The sequence below is a fragment of the Phyllobates terribilis genome, unplaced genomic scaffold (assembly GCF_046119375.1).
Source record: "Phyllobates terribilis strain yellow unplaced genomic scaffold, ASM4611937v1 Scaffold_5__5_contigs__length_657084704, whole genome shotgun sequence".
Lineage (NCBI taxonomy): Eukaryota > Metazoa > Chordata > Amphibia > Anura > Dendrobatidae > Phyllobates > Phyllobates terribilis.
In genome coordinates this window covers 633645554-633665140 of record NW_027362765.1, presented here as the reverse complement: position 1 = coordinate 633665140, position 19587 = coordinate 633645554, and the positions used below count along the sequence as shown (strand labels likewise).

Genomic DNA, 19587 nt, shown 5'->3' with positions numbered 1-19587 from the left:
GGCCCCACATAGTCCTCCATACAGAATAATGGCCCCACATAGTCCTCTATACAGAATAATGGTCCCACATAGTCCTCCATACTGTATAATGGGCCCCACATAGTCCTCCATACTGTATAATGGGCCCCACATAGTTCTCCATACTATATAATGGGCCCCACATAGTCCTCCATACTGTATAATGGGCCCCACATAGTCCTCCATACAGAATAATGGCCCCACATAGTCCTCCATACAGAATAATGGCCCCACATAGTCCTCCATACAGAATAATGGCCCCACATAGTCCTCCATACAGAATAATGGCCCCACATAGTCCTCCATACAGAATAATGGCCCCACATAGTCCTCTATACAGAATAATGGCCCCACATAGTCCTCCATACAGTATAATGGGCCCCACATAGTCCTCCATACAGTATAATGAGCCCCACATAGTCCTCCATACAGTGTAATGGGCCCCATATACAGTGCCTACAAGTAGTATTCAACCCCCTGCAGATTTAGCTGGTTTGATAAGATGCAAATAAGTTAGAGCCTTCAAACTGCAAACGAGAGTAGGATTTATGAACAGAAGTATAAATCTTACAAACCAAAAAGTTATGTTGCTCAGTTGAATTTTAATAAATTTTAAACATAAAAGTGTGGGTCAATTATTATACAACCCCTATGTTTAATATTTTGTGGAATAACCATTGTTTGCAATTACAGCTAATAATCGTCTTTTATAAGACCTGATCAGGCCGGCACAGGTCTGTGGAGTTATCTTGGCCCACTCCTCCATGCAGATCTTCTCCAAGTTATCTAGGTTCTTTGGGTGTCTCATGTGGACTTTATTCTTGAGCTCCTTCCACAAGTTTTCAATTGGGTTAAGGTCAGGAGACTGACTAGGCCACTCCAACACCTTGACTTTTTCCCTCTTGAACCAGGCCTTGGTTTTCTTGGCTGTGTGCTTTGGGTCGTTGTCTTGTTGGAAGATGAAATTACGACCCATCTTAAGATCCTTGATGGAGGAGCGGAGGTTCTTGGCCAAAATCTTCAGGTAGGCCGTGCTATCCATCTTCCCATGGATGCGGACCAGATGGCCAGGCCCCTTGGCTGAGAAACAGCCCCACAGCATGATGCTGCCACCACCATGCTTGACTGTAGGGATGGTATTCTTGGGGTCGTATGCAGTGCCATCCAGTCTCCAAACGTCACGTGTGTGGTTGGCACCAAATATCTCGATCTTGGTCTCTTCAGACCATAGAACCTTGAATCAGTCTGTCTCAGAGTCCTCCAAGTGATCATGAGCAAACTGTAGACGAGCCTTGACATGACGCTTTGAAAGTAAAGGTAACTTACGGGCTCGTCTGAAACGGAGACCATTGCGGTGGAGTACGTTACTTATGGTATTGACTGAAACCAATGTCCCCACTGCCATGAGATCTTCCCGGAGCTCCTTCCTTGTTGTCCTTGGGTTAGCCTTGACTCTTCGGACAAGCCTGGCCTCGGCACGGGAGGACACTTTCAAAGGCTGTCCAGGCCGTGGAAGGCTAACAGTAGTTCCATAAGCCTTCCACTTACGGATGATGCTCCCAACAGTGGAGACAGGTAGGCCCAACTCCTTGGAAAGGGTTTTGTACCCCTTGCCAGCCTTGTGACCCTCCACGATCTTGTCTCTGATGGCCTTGGAATGCTCCTTTGTCTTTCCCATGTTGACCATGTCTGAGTGCTGTTCACAAGTTTGGGGAGGGTCTTAAATAGTCAGAAAAGGCTGGCAAAAGAGATCTTTAATCCACACATGGAAAGCTCATTATTCTTGGTGCCTGAACTACTTCTTAATACTTTAGGGGGACCAAACAGAATTCTTGTGGTTTGAGGGGTTGAATAATAAATGACACTCTGAACTAACTTTTAACGTTTTTAAAAAAAAAAAAAAAAAAAAAAAACAATATTTGTGCAGTGCATTTCCCACTTCCAGACTGATCTACAGTACAAATGTCACAATGCCAAGTTAATTCCGCATGTGTCAACCAGCTAAATCTGCAGGGGGTTGAATACTACTTGTAGGCACTGTATTGCTCCATACAGTATATAATGGGCCCCATATATTGCTCCATACAGTATATAATGGGCCCCACATAGTCCTCCATACAGTATAATGGGGCCCACATAGTCCTCCGTACAGTATAATGGGCCCCACATAGTCTTCCATACAGTATAATGGGCCCCATATATTGCTCCATACAGTATATAATGGGCCCCATATATTGCTCCATACAGTATATAATGGGCTCCACATATTGCTCCATACTGCATACTGGCCCCATATAGTGTTCCATACTGCGTACTGGTGGCCCCATATAGTGCTCCATAATATTAAAATAAGCATTTTACAAGTTCATATTTTAATCTAATTATACAACTAATCTGACATGGCTTTTCAAGGTAAGTAGACCACCCTGATCAGGTCTAATACATAGTAACATAGTGTTTAAGGTTGAAGGAAGACTAAGTCCATCTAGTTCAACCCATAGCCTAACATGTTGATCCAGAGGAAGGCAAAAACCCATGTGGCAATCACTAAGCTCCACATTGGGGAAAAAAATTCCTTCCCGACTCCATACGACAATCAGACTAGTTCCCTGGATCAACGCCCTATCAAGGAATCTAGTGTATACAACCTGTAATATTATACTTTTCAAGAAAGGCATCCAGGCCATTCTTAAATTTTAGTAATGAATCACTCATTACAACATCATGCAGCAGAGAGTTCCATAGTCTCACTGCTCTTACAGTAAAGAATCCCCGTCTGTGATTGTGATTAAACCTTCTTTCCTCCAGACGTAGAAGATGCCCCCTTGTCCCCGTCTCAGGCCTCACAGTAAAAACATCAGTAGAAAGATCATTGTACTGTCCTCTCATATACTTGTACATAGTAATAAGATCACCCCTAAGCCTTAGTTTTTCCAAACTAAATAACCCCTAGTGTAATAACCTGTCTTGGTATTGCAGACCCCCCAGTCCTCTAATAACCTGTCTTGGTATTGCAGACCCCCCAGTCCTCTAATAACCTTGGTCGCTCTTCTCTGCACCCTCTCTAGTTCAGCTATGTCTTTCTTATACACCGGAGACCAGAACTGTACACAGTATTCTAAGTGAGGTCGCACTAGTGACTTGTATAGAGGTAAAATTATGTTCTCCTCATGAGCATCTATGCCTCTTTTAATGCATCCCATTATTTTATTTGCCTTTGCAGCAGCTGCCTGACACTGGCCACCAAACGTGAGCTTGTCGTCCACCAATACACCCAGGTCTTTTTCAGTGACAGTTTTGCCCAGTGTTTTACAGTTAAGCATATAATTATACTTTTTATTTCCTCTGCCCAAGTGCAGTACCTTGCATTTATCCCCATTAAAGCTCATTTGCCATTTATAAGCCCAAGCTTCTAGTTTACATAGATCCTCCTGTAATATAAAATTGTCCCCCTCTGAATTGATTACCCTGCAGAGCTTAGTGTCATCTGCAAATATTGAAATATTACTCTGTATGCCCCCTACAAGGTCATTAATAAATATGTTAAAAAGAAGGGGGCCCAATACTGACCCCTGTGGTACCCCACTGTTAACTGAGACTCAGTCTGAGTTCATTAATAACCACCCTTTGTTTCCCATCACTGAGCCAGTTCTTAACCCTCATACATATATTTTCCCCTATCCCCATTGTTCTCATTTTATGTATCAACCTTTTGTGTGGAACCGTATCAAAAGCTTTTGAAAAGTCCATATACACAACATCCACTGCATATCCTTGGTCCAGTCCAGAACTTGCCTCCTCATAAAAGCTGATCAGATTAGTTTGACAGGAACGGTCCCTCGTAAACCCATGTTGATATTGGGTCATGAGGTTATTCTTCTTCAGACACTAGTATAGCATCTCTTAGGAAACCCTCCAGGACCCCTCTACCCACAGTAGAGGTTAAGCTTACTGGCCTATAATTTCCAAGTTCAGTTTTTGTCCCCTTTTTGAATATTGGCACCACATTTGCTATACGCCAGTCCTGTGGTACAGACCCTGTTATTATGGAATCTTTAAAGATTAAAAATAATGGTCTATCTATGACGTTACTTAATTCCTGCAGTACTCGCGGGTGTATCCCACCCGGGCCCGGGGATTTGTCAGCTTTAGTGATTTTTAGAAGCTTCCGTACTCCCTGCTGGGTTAAGCAAGTGACCTTTAACCCCTTTACCCCCCAAGGGTTGTTTGCACCAGGCCAATTTTTACAATTCTAACCACTGTCACTTTGAGGCAATTACTCTGGAACGCTTCAACGGATCCTGCTGATTCTGAGATTATTTTTTCAGGACACATTGTACTTCATGATAGTGGTAACATTTCTTCGATATCACTTGTGTTTATTTGTGAAAAAAATGGAAATTTGGGGAAAATTTTGAAAATTTTCGCAATTTTCTAAAGTTTAATTTTTATGCCCTTAAATCAGAGAGATATGTCAAACAAAATAGTTAATAAATAACATTTCCCACAGGTCTACTTTACATCAGCACAATTTTGGAACCAACATTTTTTTTTCGTAGGGAGCGATAAGGGTTAAAAGTTGACCAGCGATTTCTCATTTTTACAACAAAATTTACAAAACCATTTTTTTAGGGACCACATCACATTTGAAGAGACTTTGAGGGGCCTTTATGACAGAAAATACCCAAAAGTGACACCATTCTGAAAACTGCACCCCTCAAGATGCTCAAAACCACTTTCAAGAAGTTTATTAAGCCTTCAGGTGCATCACATGAATTTTTAACTTTTTTCACAAAGATGTTACTTTAGACCCACATTTTTTTATTTTCGCACGGGGTAACAGGAAAAAATGGACCCCAAAATTTGTTGTGCAATTTCCCCTGAGGACACAGATACCCCATATGCGAGAAAAAAAACACTGTTTGGGCGCACGGCAGGGCTCGGAAGGGAAGGGGCGCCATTTGACTTTTTGAATGTAAAATTTGCTTGAATAATTAGCGGACGCCATATTGCGTTTGGGGAGTCCCTGATGTGCCTAAACAGTGGAAACCCCCCACAAGTGACACCATTTTGGAAACTAGACCCCTTAGGGAACTTATCTAGATGTGTGGTGAGCACTCTTAACCCCCAGGTGCTTCACAGAAGTTTATAACATTGAACCGTAAAAACAAAATTTTCAAATTTTTTCAACAAAAATGTTTTCCAGCCCCCAATTTTGCATTTTCATAAGGGTAACAGGAGAAATTGCACCATGCAATTTGTTGTGCAATTTCTCCTGAGTAAGCCGATACCCCATATGTGGGGGAAAACCACTGTTTGGGCGCACGGCAGGGTTCGGAAGGGAAGGAGCGCCATTTGACTTTTTGAATGTAAAATTTGCTTGAATAATTAGCGGACGCCATGTTGTGTTTGGGGAGTCCCTGATGTGCCTAAATAGTGGAAACCACCCCCCCTCCCACCAGTGACTCAATTTTGGAAGCTACATCCCTCCAGGATTTTATCAAGGGGTATAGTGCACATTTTGAACCCAGAGGTACGACACAGAATTTGATAACATTAGGTCATCATATTGAATAAGTTGTCATTAGTCTTGAGTGTAAGTGCTCGCTATTTGAGTTTGCATCGGGTACTCAGGTATGTACCAAGTATCGCGGGTGCTCAAGTGATATTCTCAAGTCCCTGCCCTGCATGTTTCACGGTTATTAGACTCCCCAAAAAAAAACATGCGGGGATCGCTCGTGCATGGCAGGCAATCCCTGCAAGGTTTTTTTGGCTGTATAACAGCTGCAAAACATTTGGGGCGGAGAGTCGGGCATGTCACTCGAGCACCCGCTATACTCGGTGCATACCTGAGCACCCGATGCAAACTCAAGTAGCGAGTACTTGCGCTCAACATTAGTCGCCATATCGTTGTCATTTTTTTTTCTTTACTTATGAAAAAATCCCAACCCCAACCCTAACCCTAGCCCAACCCTAACCCTAACCTTTATTTTTTACGCCGTTCCTTGTGCGGTATAAGTGATTAGATGTCTTTATTCTTCGGGTCGGTGCAATTACAGCGATGCCAGATTCATATCGGGTTTTTATGATTGACAGCTGTCACACACTAAAAGACTAATTTTTGTATCGCCATATTTTGAGAGCTATAATTTTTCCATATTTCGGCCAACAGAGTCATGTGATGGCTTGTTTTTTGGGGGACAAGTTGACGTTTTTATTGGTACCATTTTCGGGCATGTGACATTTATTGATCGCTTTCTATTCTGATTTTTAGAAGGCAGAATAAACAAAAAACAACAATTCAGGAATTGTTTTTTTATTTTTTTATGCCGTTCTGCGTGTGGTAAAATTGATAAGGCAGCTTTATTCTTCGGGTCAGTACGTTTACAGCGGTACTGCATTTATATATTTTTTTTATGTTTTGGCGCTTTTACACAATAAAAACTATTTTATAGAAAAAAGAATTGTTTTTGCATCGCTTTATTCTGGGAGCTATAACTTTTTTATTTTTAGTCCGTTGGAGCTGTATGGCAGCTTGTTTTTTGCGGGACAAGATGCCATTTTCAGCGGTGCAATTTTTATCTATATTCGTCTTTTTGATCGCGTTTTATTCCATTTTTTGTTTGGCAGTATGATGATAAAACATCGTTTTATGTTTCTTTTTTTTTTTTACCGTGTTCACTAAAGGAGTTAACTAGCAGGACAGTTTTATAGGTTAGGTCGTTCCGGACGCGGTGATACCAAATATGTGTACTTTTATTGTTTGGTTTTTTTTCGTAAGAATATTTATTTATGGGTACAATATATATATTTTTTATTATTATTTTTTTTACTTTTTTTTATATTTTTACAATTTATTTTTTTTCACTCTGACATTTTTATGACTTACACTTTGTCCCACTATGGGACTTTCACTTTTTGCAGCCTGATCGGCTGTATTGCATAGAGAGCAGCAGCTTCCTATGCCATGCAGCGTGTCAGCGCTGCACAGGGATAAGTTACTTTGGTCGTGCACTGCGCATGACCAAAGCAGCTTCCTGCCTCCTGGTGACTCGGATGACATCGGGTCACCATGGCAACATTCGGGACCGGACTCAGACGCCGCTGGACGCCGGCAGAGAAGGTAAGTATAGCGCTTACCTCCTCTTACCACTGGAATGCTGCGATTTTGACCACTCCCTGCACATAGCACTGGGTGTCAGCTGTAACAATCAGCTGACACCCGGCGGCAATCTCGTGTGCGGGCGAAATCGCCAGGGCGTATTAATACGTATCAGGCCCATAAGGCTCAGGGCACAGATACGTATTAATACGCCCTGGGACAGAAAGGGGTTAATGGAGAATTTTTGTCATCACTGATCATGTTTTCTGTCATGCGATTTTCTTGTGTAAATACTGTTTAAAAAAAATCATTTAGCATATTGGCTTTTTCCTCATCCACCATTTCACTCAGACTATTTTTAAGGGGGCCAACACTAGTTTTTTGCTATTTATGTAGTTAAAGAATATTTTGGGATTATTTTTACTTTCTCTGGCAATGAGTCTCTCTGTCTCAATCTTTGCTGCCTTGATTTGGTTTTTACAGAATTTATTTAATTTTCTGTATTTATTTAATGCCTCATCACTACCTACTTGCTTTAGTTCTCTAAATGCTTTCTTTTTGTCACTTATTGCGCCCCTTACAGCTCTATTTAGCCATAGTGGTTTCCTCCTATTTCTAGCATGTTTATTCCCATAGGGTATATATTGTGCACAGGTCCTATTCAGGATGCTAATAAATGTCTCCCATTTGCTTTGTGTAGCTTTATGTCTCAGGATATCATCCCAGTTTATTGCACTAAGATCATCTCTCAACCATTGGAAATTTGCCTTCCTGAAGTTTAGTGTCCTTGTAACCCCATTACTACACATCTTATTAAAGGATACATGAAAACTTATTTTGTGATCACTATTACCCAAGTGACCCCCAACTCGTATATTTGATATGTTGTCTGGCCTGTTGGTTAATATTAGGTCTAGCAGTGCCCCCCTTCTTGTTGGGTCCTGAACCAGTTGTGAAAGGTAACTGTCTCTCAGTTGTCAAAAACCTATTATCTGTGCTTGAACTACAGGTTTCTGTTCCCCAATGTATTTCAGGGTAGTTAAAGTCCCCCATAATAATGACTTCTCCTTGAGTCGCTGCTTCATCTATTTTCTTTGTGAGGATATTCTCCGCTGCTTCCATTACTTTTGGAGACTTATAACAAACCCCTATCAGTAACTTATTATTTTTACCCCCTCCCCTTATCTCCACCCACAGGAACTCTACATTTTCATTAGATTCACATATATTCTCACGCAAGATGGGTTTTAAGGATGATTTTACATATAAACACACACACCCCCCCTCGCTTGTTTGTACGGTCATTTCTGAACAGACTATAGCCCTGTAAATTAACTGCCCAGTCATGGCTCTCGTCCAGCCACGTCTCAGATATCCCCACCATGTCATAATTATTTTCCAACAAAATTAATTCTAATTCCTCCATTTTGTTAGTGAGGCTTCTGGCATTAGTGTACATGCATTTTATGTATCTCTCTGTACCTCTATTCCTTCTTACTATATTGACTGTTCTAACCCCACCCCCAATTTCTTTATTTGTGCCCAGGTTACTATCTGCACTATCTTCCCCACCTATAAAATGAATACCCCCCCCCCAATCCCCAGTTTTAACACTCCTCCAACCTTCTAGCCATTTTCTCCCCCAGCTCAGCTGCACACTCCCCATTGAGGTACAGCCCGTCCCTAGCGTAGAACCTGTAGCCAACTGAGAAGTCGGCCCAGTTCTCCAGGAACCCAAACCCCTCCTTCCTACACCAAATCCTGAGCCACTTATTTATCTCCCTAATCTCCCTTTGCCTCTCTGGCGTGGAACGTGGTACAGGCAGTATTTCAGAGAATACCACCTTGGAGGTCCTTGTTTTAAGCTAGCAGCCTAATTCCCTGAAGTCATCTTTATGGACCTTCCACCTACCTCTATCTTTGTCATTTGTGCCAATGTGCCCCATGACCGCTGGGTCCTCACCAGCCCCTCCCAGTAATCTGTCAACCCGATCAGCGATGTGCCGGACTTGAGCGCCAGGTAGGCAGCACACTGTTCGACGATCCCTGTCTTTGTGACAGATTTCCCTATCTGTTCCCCTAATAATTGAGTCCCCCACTACCAGCACCTGCCTGGCCTGCCCTGCTCTCCTATTTCCCCCCTTACTGGAGCTGACACTCCTCCGGCTTTCAGAGGACCTGCCTTGCTGCAACAGTGCTACCCCTGTACCGGCACCCCCCTCATCTGCCTACTTTGTAAACTTATTGGGGTGTGCCATATCAGGACTAGCCTACCTGGCACTCTTCCCTCTACCCCCCTTCTAACTGTCACCCAGCTAGCTGCCTCACTGTCCTGCAGCTCCCTACTGCCACCCTCCCCCACATCTACCCCAATGAGCAGCTGCTCAGTGAGCAGCAGACTTCTTTCCATATTGTCAGTGGATCTCAGTGTTGCCTGCTGCTCATTTAGATCCAGTACCTTAGCTTCCAAATGCACAACATGCACAGATCTCGCACAGCAGTATGCAACCCCGACCAGCTGTTCAAGGATTGCATACATGTGGCAAGATGTACACTGGATAGCATTGTCAATAATGGAGCTCATTTCCTAATGGGGATTGCACTAGACAGAAATGTTAAGTAAAAAGAAATGTAAAGAATTAATAAAATACAGACAGCAATTCAGTCCAAATTCCTCCCTTCCAAACTCCGTGAATCCAAAGTCACTGAACAACTCACACACTTACTCCCATTTGCACTTACACTCCGATCATACTCAGTTCGTTCACACTCGCTAAGGAAGAAGATTTAAAGAGTTGTTTGTTTTTTTTCCCCTTTAGCAGCAATCCAGCCTACAGCTCAATGTACTTCCAAAGAACTGGATGCCCCAATCGGCTGCCCCTTATAAACCCTTAAGTATGACCCCTCACCCTTATTAACCCCTTGTGAGTATAGCTACACCTCAGGATTTAAGTGCAATGTAGTTAACCCTTAAACACACAGGTAGTAAAATAAGAGACTGTAAAACTGTAGAGAGAAAATAGGTTTTAAAAAGCCCAATAAAACTAAACAGGTAGAAAAGCACTCAGCAGGTCACAATGCAGCAACTCACAGCAATTCACACAGGTATTTTCTGCAGGATTCCCAATCACCTATTCACTGAAAAACAAGTCGCACACTTCCGTATGCACTTACGCTCCGGAAGAAGATTTAAAGAGGTTTTTTTTTTTTTTTTTTCCCCTTTAGCAGCAATCCAACCTACAGCTCAATGCACTTCCAAAGGCAATTGTTTCATGAAATCTGGTGACAGATTTACTTCCTGGACTGGTGAAAGTGATTTTTTGCTGGTATTTACTAGGCTGTGTGCAGCATTGGTTACTGGTACTAGCAGGCCTAGTCCTGGTAACATCTTCTGGGCCTCTGGATCAGTTCCGGTCCCTATCACGTGATTGCTGTAATAATCGTGTATGGTGCGGATTAAAAAACATGGCTGCAACAAAAAGATGTAGACTGAGAAATAAAAACCTTCTTTAGAGTATGTGCACATGACGTTTTTTTCAGGCGGCTCTGCTCCGAAACACGCACGAAAAAGCACCCAGAAAATGCTCAAAAGACTGGACTTATGCATTTCTATGTAAAAACGACTTGCTGTGCATATGTTCAGTATTTTGAGCATCTTTTCACTGCTCTCAAGTTTCCTAAGATGTCAAATGTCTAATAAAAAAAAAAAAAAAAAAAAAGAAAAGTGAGCTGAGCATTATTCAGGGGTTTTTGTTCTGGAGATGCACTATGCTTTCAAATTGAAGTCAATGGGAAGGCTCAGAAGAGCGTTTTTGCTTGAGCAACCGCTAGCAGTTTCTTCATTGTAAAGAAACATCTGGAAACTACAAATATAAAGACACCATAAAAACGCTCAAGAAAAAAATGGCAGCTATTAAACCGTAAAAAAGGGCTCAGAAAATGACAAAAAAAAAAATAAGTAAAAAACACAAAAAAAGACACTTCAGGAAAAAATACCAGCATTTTCTGAAGCTTCTTTCTATTGAACAACTTAACGAGTTTGTCCACCTGAAAAAGACATTGTGTGCACATACCATGAGTATGTGTAATCTGTGGCATCCACGCCATTCCAGCCCTGGTCATAAATGTGTAAAGTAGATTTCCCTTCTTCCCTTCCCTTTCCTTCTTAGCATGTTGCGTTTTTGCAGTGTTATTTTCTGCAGGCAAAATCTTAATGGGTAAAAACGCGGAAAAAAACCTAAAAGAATTGACGTGCTGCAGATTTGAAAAAAGACTGCAGTGTTCAAATTCAGTCAGGAGAAAAAAAAGCTGCGTGTGCATGAGATTTCTGAAATCTCATAGCTTTTGCTGGTACTGTAAAGCGCAGCTTATTGTCCGCTTGGAAAAAATGCACCAAAAAAAAACACTAAAAATGCAATGTTTGAACATAGTCTTATAAAGCGCATATCATTAAATGGCATGGGAATGGGATCATTAAACTATGTGATCACTTGGTAGGTCTATCTCTGACTTTTCGAATAATTGAGTCTGCAGTGTTGATCTGTGCATTTCTTAGAGTATCATGATTACTATTTTATGATTTCTGCATCTTCTTCACTGTTTCCATCCACAGAGCAAAACATTTTTAGGGGGACCGGGCTACAGTTCTGAACTCAGTTGTTTTGTTTGTTTATATAAGAATGTATATGGGTTGTTTCACAATGTGTTCTGTATTATACCCTGTATCAATGATATCTATATATTTTGAAAATCTTCAAGAAAAACAGATTAAACATAAATCAGCACTGCAGCCCCTCCATTTTCTCATTCTCAGAATGATCCAGCGTTCCAGAGGTCAAAGACCCCACTTCTAAAGCGATGGCAGATGCTAGTACTAAGCCATCACTTAATTTGATGGAAATAACCTTCAAAAAAAATTGTCAACCAAAAATGGAAAATTCTTGTCACCTAAGATGTTAAGTGATGTTTGGAAAGATTAGAATTGTATAAGAATATTTTTCTTTTATATATCATTTCCAGGTGCAAATCTCTAATAGATGAAGAACTGGCTCAAATATGTAAGAAGAGGATCAGGTAAGTCATGTGTAATGAGCTCGACCGGTCTCGTAGACTCTCGCAGGAAACACCGGTGCTCCTTCCTTATGATACCTTACATGTATGAGAAAATGCAAGCAGAGAAAAATGAAACCGCAAATGTGTTACACAAGGATAATGTGTACGCCTGAACATATTAGAAAGTATAGAATAAATAAGTATATGTGAAGATATTAGGAAGTATAGAAACAAACTATTGAATTATATTGTATATTATATACGTTAAAGTCTACTCTTAAAAAACATAAAAAATCACATGCCAAGGGACCATTGAAAACGTCACTGGCATCATCTGCATTAACCACTTTTTTCATTTTTCAAATTTTCCTCCACTTATTCCAAAAGCCATAACTCTTTTTTTTTTTTTTCGTTGACATAGCCATATGAGGGCTTATTTTTTTCCAGGTTGAATTGTAATTTTGGCTAACACCATTCATTTTGCCATATAATTGTACAGTAAAATGGGAGAAAAATCTATCTGGGGTGAGATTGTGAAAAAAACTCATTCCACCATTGTTCTTTGGGCTTTTGTTTTTATGGAGTTCGTTGTATGGTAGAACTAACATGACAATATGATTCTCCTGGTCAGTATGATTACGGTGATACTTAAAAGTTTTGGGTTTTTCGTTGTTGTTTTTTTCATATTTTAGTGGTTAAAAAAATATGTTTGTCGCCATTTTCTGAGACCCGTAACTTTTCTATTTTTTTTGGTCCATGAAACTAGGTGAGAGCTCATTTTGTGTGTGCTGACCTGACATTTTTATTGATACCATTTTTGGGTATATAATACATTTTGATAATTTTTTATTGTTATTGTTTTTGTTTAGGGAAATGCGATTACCAAAAACTGGCAATACTGGTGTTTCTAATTTTTTTTTCAATGTTTAACTTATGGTTTAAATAATTTAGAATTTTCCTAGATTGGACCTTTTTGGACACAAAAATACCAAATATGTTTTTTTTTATTTCTTTATTTTGGCTTTCTGCATACAGTCCTCAGAAACCTGTGACAAAAATGTACACCACAAGTCATTACGGAAATAAGAATGTCTAGCCCCCCCATACACATTATGTATCAGGGGGCTAACCTGCCAGCTCCCATGAGCTCTCCTACGGCCAAGTGCTCCAGTGTTCTCTTATAACCTTGACATTAAAGGGTTTGGCCATTGGAAATCCAATGTGCTGGATCCTTCTATCAGAGAGCTGGGCAAACTGCAGCCTACGGATAAAATCCGTCCCTCTGGCTGTTCCAGTCTGGCTTGCGTCCGCCGCCGTCTGCTTTCACAACTTTACGCACCCTCAGGATGTAGACAGCGGTGAATACATTGGTGGTGGACGGAGTTGCCAGCTCTAACTTCCACCAATCAGCGTGTGCGACTCAGCCAGCTGTGAGGAGAGTCAGTGCACAGGAGACTCAAGCAGAGCGCCAGGGAATGGGTGGGAGCTGAGTATGTGTTTTTTTGGGGTTTTTTTCATATGTAGATGGGATAATTGCGTATAGGGGACTATGTGGGGGCTCATACTGTATATAAGGGGGCTGTGAGGGCTCATACTGTATATAGGAGGCTATGTGGAGGCTCAAACTATTTAAGAGGCTACGTGGGGGCTCATTCTGTATTTAGGGGGCTTTGTGGGGGCTAATACTGTATTTAAGATGCTATGGGGTGGCTTATACTGTATATAGGAGGCTATTTGAGGACTCGGACTGTATATAGAGAGGTTATGTGGGGACTCATATTGTATATAGGGGCTATGTGAGGGCTCATACTGTATACTGGAGACTATGTGCGGCTCATTTTGTATATAGAGAGGCTATGCGGGGGCTCATACTGTATATAGAGGTGCTATGTAGGGACTCATACTGTATATGGAGGGGCTATGTGGGGGCTCATACAGTATTTAGAGGGGCTATGATGGGGCTCATACTGTATGTAGGAGTCTGTGTGTGGGCTCTTACGGTATATAAGGGGCTATGTGGGGGATCATACTCTATATAGGTGGACTGTGTGCAGGCTGATATGGTATATAGGGGGATGTCAGCATACTTTAATTCTTCTCAATATTAACTGATAGTGTTTTCACAAAAATTATAATAATTATAATATGTTAACCCCTTTGCAACATATGGAGTATATTTATGTCATGTATTGTGTCCTTGACTTTGATGCGGGCTCCGGCATTGAGCCTGCCTGCATCTTTCCCTGCACATGATAGCTGATTTAATTAGCTGTTATGTGCCTTTAACAGCCGTGTGTGGATCGGAGCTCCACCCGCAGCTATTATCCAGTTAAATCCCGCTGTCAATCTCTGACAGCGGGATTTAACAGGTGCCAGCCAAAAACGCATCACAAATCCTGTCCATTGGCGCCCCATCACATGATCAGGGGGCGCCGTTGGGTTGTCATGAGAGCTGGGGGTTTGCAGAAGACTCCTGTGTCTGTCATTACGATACTCCTGTGAACGTAATACATAGCTCAAGCAATCAGATGATCTTAGCTTCAAGTATCATAAGGGGACTATTGAAGTCAGTAAAAAGTGGGAAAAACATGAAAAATTTTAATTGTACGGGTTTCAGAAAATGGCGCCAAGTGCAAAAGCTTTTTTTCATAGAAGTTTTGGAATTTTTTTCTCTACTTAAATAAAAAATAAACGATACATGTTTAGTATTTGCGTAATCGTACTCACCTGGAGAATCATATTGCCAGTGCTTTTTTACCATATAGTCAACATGGTCAATAAAAAAAAACAAAATACTATTGTGGAATTGCACTTTTTTTTTCAATTTCACCGCACTTGGAATCTTTTTCCCGTTTTCCAGTATGCTATATGGTAAAATCAAGGGTGCATTCAAAAGTACAACTCGTCCTGCAAAAAACAAGCCCTCATATGGCTGTATTACCAGAAAAATAAAAATGGTATGGCTCTTGGAAGAAGGGGAGGAAAAAACGGAAACGGCCATGGTCTGAATGGGTTAATATTATTATTGAGAAGAATTAATTTCAGCCTATTGGTTTGGCACTCCACAGCGGTCACAGTCTCTCGTCTGGCCCCTTGGGAAATTTAATTGCCCATCCATATTCTATCAGCTGACATCATCTGTTGATCTGTTGGGAGAGAGGGGGAGCCACAATAAACGTAAAGAGGCTGTCCACTACTTTTTTATTGATGCCCTATCCTTAGGATAGGTTATCAATGTCTGATCGGTTGAGGTCCAACACCTAGCAACCCCAACGACCAGCTGTTATCATTGGCGGCCACCGGCCGGAAATGTTGACTTGCGGAGCTGGCCGTCTTCTTGTAGTGGCCGTGGCAGGGTACTACACATCCGCCTCCTATTGATTTGATTAAGATACGGATGTGTAGCACCCAGCCGTAGCCACTATCAGAAGACTGCCAGCTCTGCAGTGAGCATTTCCGGTCGCCGCCGCCAACACTGACTGTTGACCCATCTGGCCAATATTGGAGGCTTTAGCCCACTTTAGTCTAATGTTTATGGGGGAATTAAACAATATTACTAAATATGCCCCATCCCATTCTTCTTTTGAGTCAAAGGGCCCATGCATTTTTTTAGTTATTATGCTAGTTTATATAGCACTATCAATCCTGCACCGCTTTCCAGACAATGTTATCTCTCACTTTCTAAGTTCTCCATCAGTATGACTTTGAAGTGTGGAAGGAATCCGAAGTACCTGAAGGAAACACCAACATGGGGAGAATATACAAACTCCTTGCAGACACTGCTACAAGGCAACATTGCTAACCACTAAATCACTGTGCTGCCCATCTACTTGCTTTTCAGGCTGGTCACATGTAGGATTAAAATGCATGCAAATTGACAAACAATCCAACACAGTCCGCTCAGAGCACTGTACACATACCTCCAGCGGTGATTGCCAGCCAAGGGAACATGGCAGACCATACAGTCATTAGCCATAATCTACTTTGTATAGATAGGTGATTACCAGCCAAGGGAACATGGCAGACCATACAGTCATTAGCCATAATCTACTTTGTATAGATAGGTGATTACCAGCCAAGGGAACATGGCAGACCATACAGTCATTAGCCATAATCTACTTTGTATAGATAGGTGATTACCAGCCAAGGGAACATGGCAGACCATACAGTCATTAGCCATAATCTACTTTGTATAGATAGGTGATTACCAGCCAAGGGAACATGGCAGACCATACAGTCATTAGCCATAATCTACTTTGTATAGATAGGTGATTACCAGCCAAGGGAACATGGCAGACCATACAGTCATTAGCCATAATCTACTTTGTATAGATAGGCCTGTAGTCTATAGTGATGTGATATTGGAGCTGTATTGTTCACAATTGTGTGTCCATACAGCTCCGTCTGTAAGGACATGAACAATTCACTTTATGCATCAGCACCAGAGTTTTTGATGTAAGGATGAGCATGTGGTTTAGTACTCATCAATATAGCAACTATGTCTATGTTATTGGACAGCATCATACTAGACCCGTATTTCTTCTAGAAAACAAAATATGGTAAATATTAAATCTACTGCAAAGAAAATGTAGAGCAGTTGCAGTTGGCGACTAATCAGATTTTAGATCTCAATGAAAATAAAAGAAGCCATTCTAAGGGCGGCCATGGGTAACTCCTTCAATTTCTTTTGCACCATATAAATGTCACCCATTATGTATTTTGAATCTACGTAAAGGCCCTATACATATTTGATTAAAGTTGATGAAAATTAAGGATTTTGACCAAAATTAATGTCGTTTAATGGGGCCCTGCAAGAATGTAATAAAATGGCCCCCATCACATAATTCAAACGGCGGCCCACTCTACTCACATGTCAAGACTGGCTGTATTCTGAAAAAACAGCCACCGTCTCTAAATGACAGAGGAGTTGTATCGTAAGAACACGTACTGGTGAGCTACTTTACTCAGTCAGCCGAGGAGAAAATGTATTTCTTCTGCTGTCACTGCCCTTCTTCTCGGTTCACGGAGACATGCTTGATTATGATATAGTTCCTTTGTCAGTTGAGACACAGGTCTCAGGAGTTGTGTTCCTACAGACTGCAGACTGCAGCTCATCCTGACATATGCGGTTTAAATTACATGATGGAGGCCACTTCATTACTTTCTTAGCCAACCCCTTTAAGAACAAATGAACCTTTTAGCTGACTGCTCACAGACCTTCATTGTTTGAAATTAAGTTGACTGGGTTTTAATTCTTTATGACAAAATATCTATTGTTCAAAGAAAAAAATATTTCCCTAAAGATTGTTTGCTCATCTTCCAGAGTCACTGAGCTTGTATGGAATATATATATGTATGGCGTGTGTATGCACAGACTGACTACAGTGACAGGACTAGAATGTATGTATGACATTTGTTAACTGATCGTTCATTAAACCATTGTTCAACCAGCAATATACAGTTATATGAAAAAGTTTGGGCACCCCTATTAATCTTAAGCTTAATGTTTTATAAAAATTGGTGTTTTTGCAACAGCTATTTCAGTTTGATATATGTAATAACTGTTGGACACAGTAATGTTTCTGCCTTGAAATTATGTTTATTGTACTAACAGAAAATGTGCAATCTGCATTCAAACAAAATTTGACAGGTGCATAAGTATGGGCACCCTTATCATTTTCTTGTTTTAAATACTCCTACCTACTTTTTACTGACTTACTAAAGCCCTTTTTTTGGTTTTGTAACCTCATTGAGCTTTGAACTTCATAGCCAGGTGTATGCAATCATGAGAAAAGCTACTTAAAGTGGCCACTTGCAAGTTGTTCTCCTGTTTGAATCTCCTCTGAAGAGTGACATCATGGGCTCCTCAAAACAACTGTCAAATTATCTGAAAACAAAGATTATTCAACATAGTTGTTCAGGGGAAGGATACAAAAAGCTGTCTTAGAGATTTAACCTGTCAGTTTCCACTGTGAGGAACATAGTAAGGAAATGGAAGAACACAGGGACAGTTCTTGTTAAGGCCAGAAGTGGCAGGCCAAGAAAAACATAAGAAAGGCAGAGAAGAAGAATGGTGAGATCAGTCAAGGACAATCCTCAGACCACCTCCAGAGAGCTGCAGCATCAACTTGCTGCAGATGGTGTCACTGTGCATCGGTCAACTATACAACGCACTTTGCACAAGGAAAAGCTGTATGGGAGAGTGATGCGAAAGAAGCCGTTTCTGCAAGCACGCCACAAACACAGTCGGCTGAGGTATGCAAAAGCACATTTGGAAAAGCCAATTTCTTTTTGGAAGAAGGTCCTGTGGACTGATGAAACCAAGATTGAGTAGTTTGGTCATACAAAAAGGCGTTATGCATGGCGGCAAAAAAACACAGCATTCCAAGAAAAACACTTGCTACCCACAGTAAAATTTGGTGGGGGTTCCATCATGCTTTGGAGCTGTGTGGCCAATGCCGGCACCAGGAATCTTGTTAAAGTTGAGGGACGCATGGATTCCACTCAGTATCAGCAGATTCTTGACAATAATGTTCAAGAATCAATGACAAAGTTGAAGTTACACAGGGGACGGATCTTTCAGCAAGACAATGATCCAAAACACCGCTCCAAATCTACTCAGGCATTCATGCAGAGGAACAATTACAATGTTCTGGAATGGCCATCCCAGTCCCCAGACCGGAATATCATTGAACATCTGTGGGATCATTTGAAGAGGGCTGTCCATGCTCGGCGACCATCAAACTTAACTGAACTGGAATTGTTTTGTAAAGAGGAATGGTCAAAAATACCTCCATCCAGGATCCAGGAAATCATTAAAAGCTACAGGAAGCGACTAGAGGCTGTTATTTTTGCAAAAGTAGGATCTACTAAATATTAAAGTCACTTTTCTGGTGAGGTGCCCATACTTATGCACCTGTCAAATTTTGTTTGAATGCAGATTGCACATTTTCTGTTAGTACAATAAACCTCATTTCAAGGCAGAAACATTACTGTGTCCAACAGTTATTACATATATCAAACTGAAATAGCTGTTGCAAAAACACCAATTTTTATAAAACATTAAGCTTAAGATTATTAGGGGTGCCCAAACTTTTTCATATAACTGTACTTTAATCCAATATGGGGGCCTTAATGAGAAACTGTATTTTCTGCAGGAAAGCCACACCACAGGAGCTGTTAATGTGTGAATACGATGACTGCGGGAAGATCTTTTCAAAGAGACAATACCTGAATGTGAGTGCAATAGACAGGCACAGTCTATTTTAGGGGTAGAGGAGTTTGTTTAGAGTGCTGGTAACTTAAACCAATCAAGAGCGTAATGGTCATAAAATTAATTACATCCTTCTTCTATATCATTCCCAAACTTAGCACCAACCCAATGGGCTTTCTGTATGTCTGCTTAACACTACTGA

The 19587-nt window shown here is 41.1% G+C and overlaps 1 protein-coding gene across 2 annotated transcripts in view; it reads left to right on the top strand.

Moving 5' to 3' along the window:
* LOC141273798 (zinc finger protein 692-like) overlaps positions 1–19587 on the top strand; it is a 165180-nt gene that overhangs the window by 121037 nt on the left and 24556 nt on the right. For both annotated transcript variants that reach the window (XM_073686159.1, XM_073686160.1), the window contains exons 8-9: positions 12140–12193; positions 19330–19408. In XM_073686159.1, coding sequence (XP_073542260.1) covers positions 12140–12193; positions 19330–19408 — 133 coding nt within the window. The remainder of the gene's footprint in view (positions 1–12139; positions 12194–19329; positions 19409–19587) is intronic.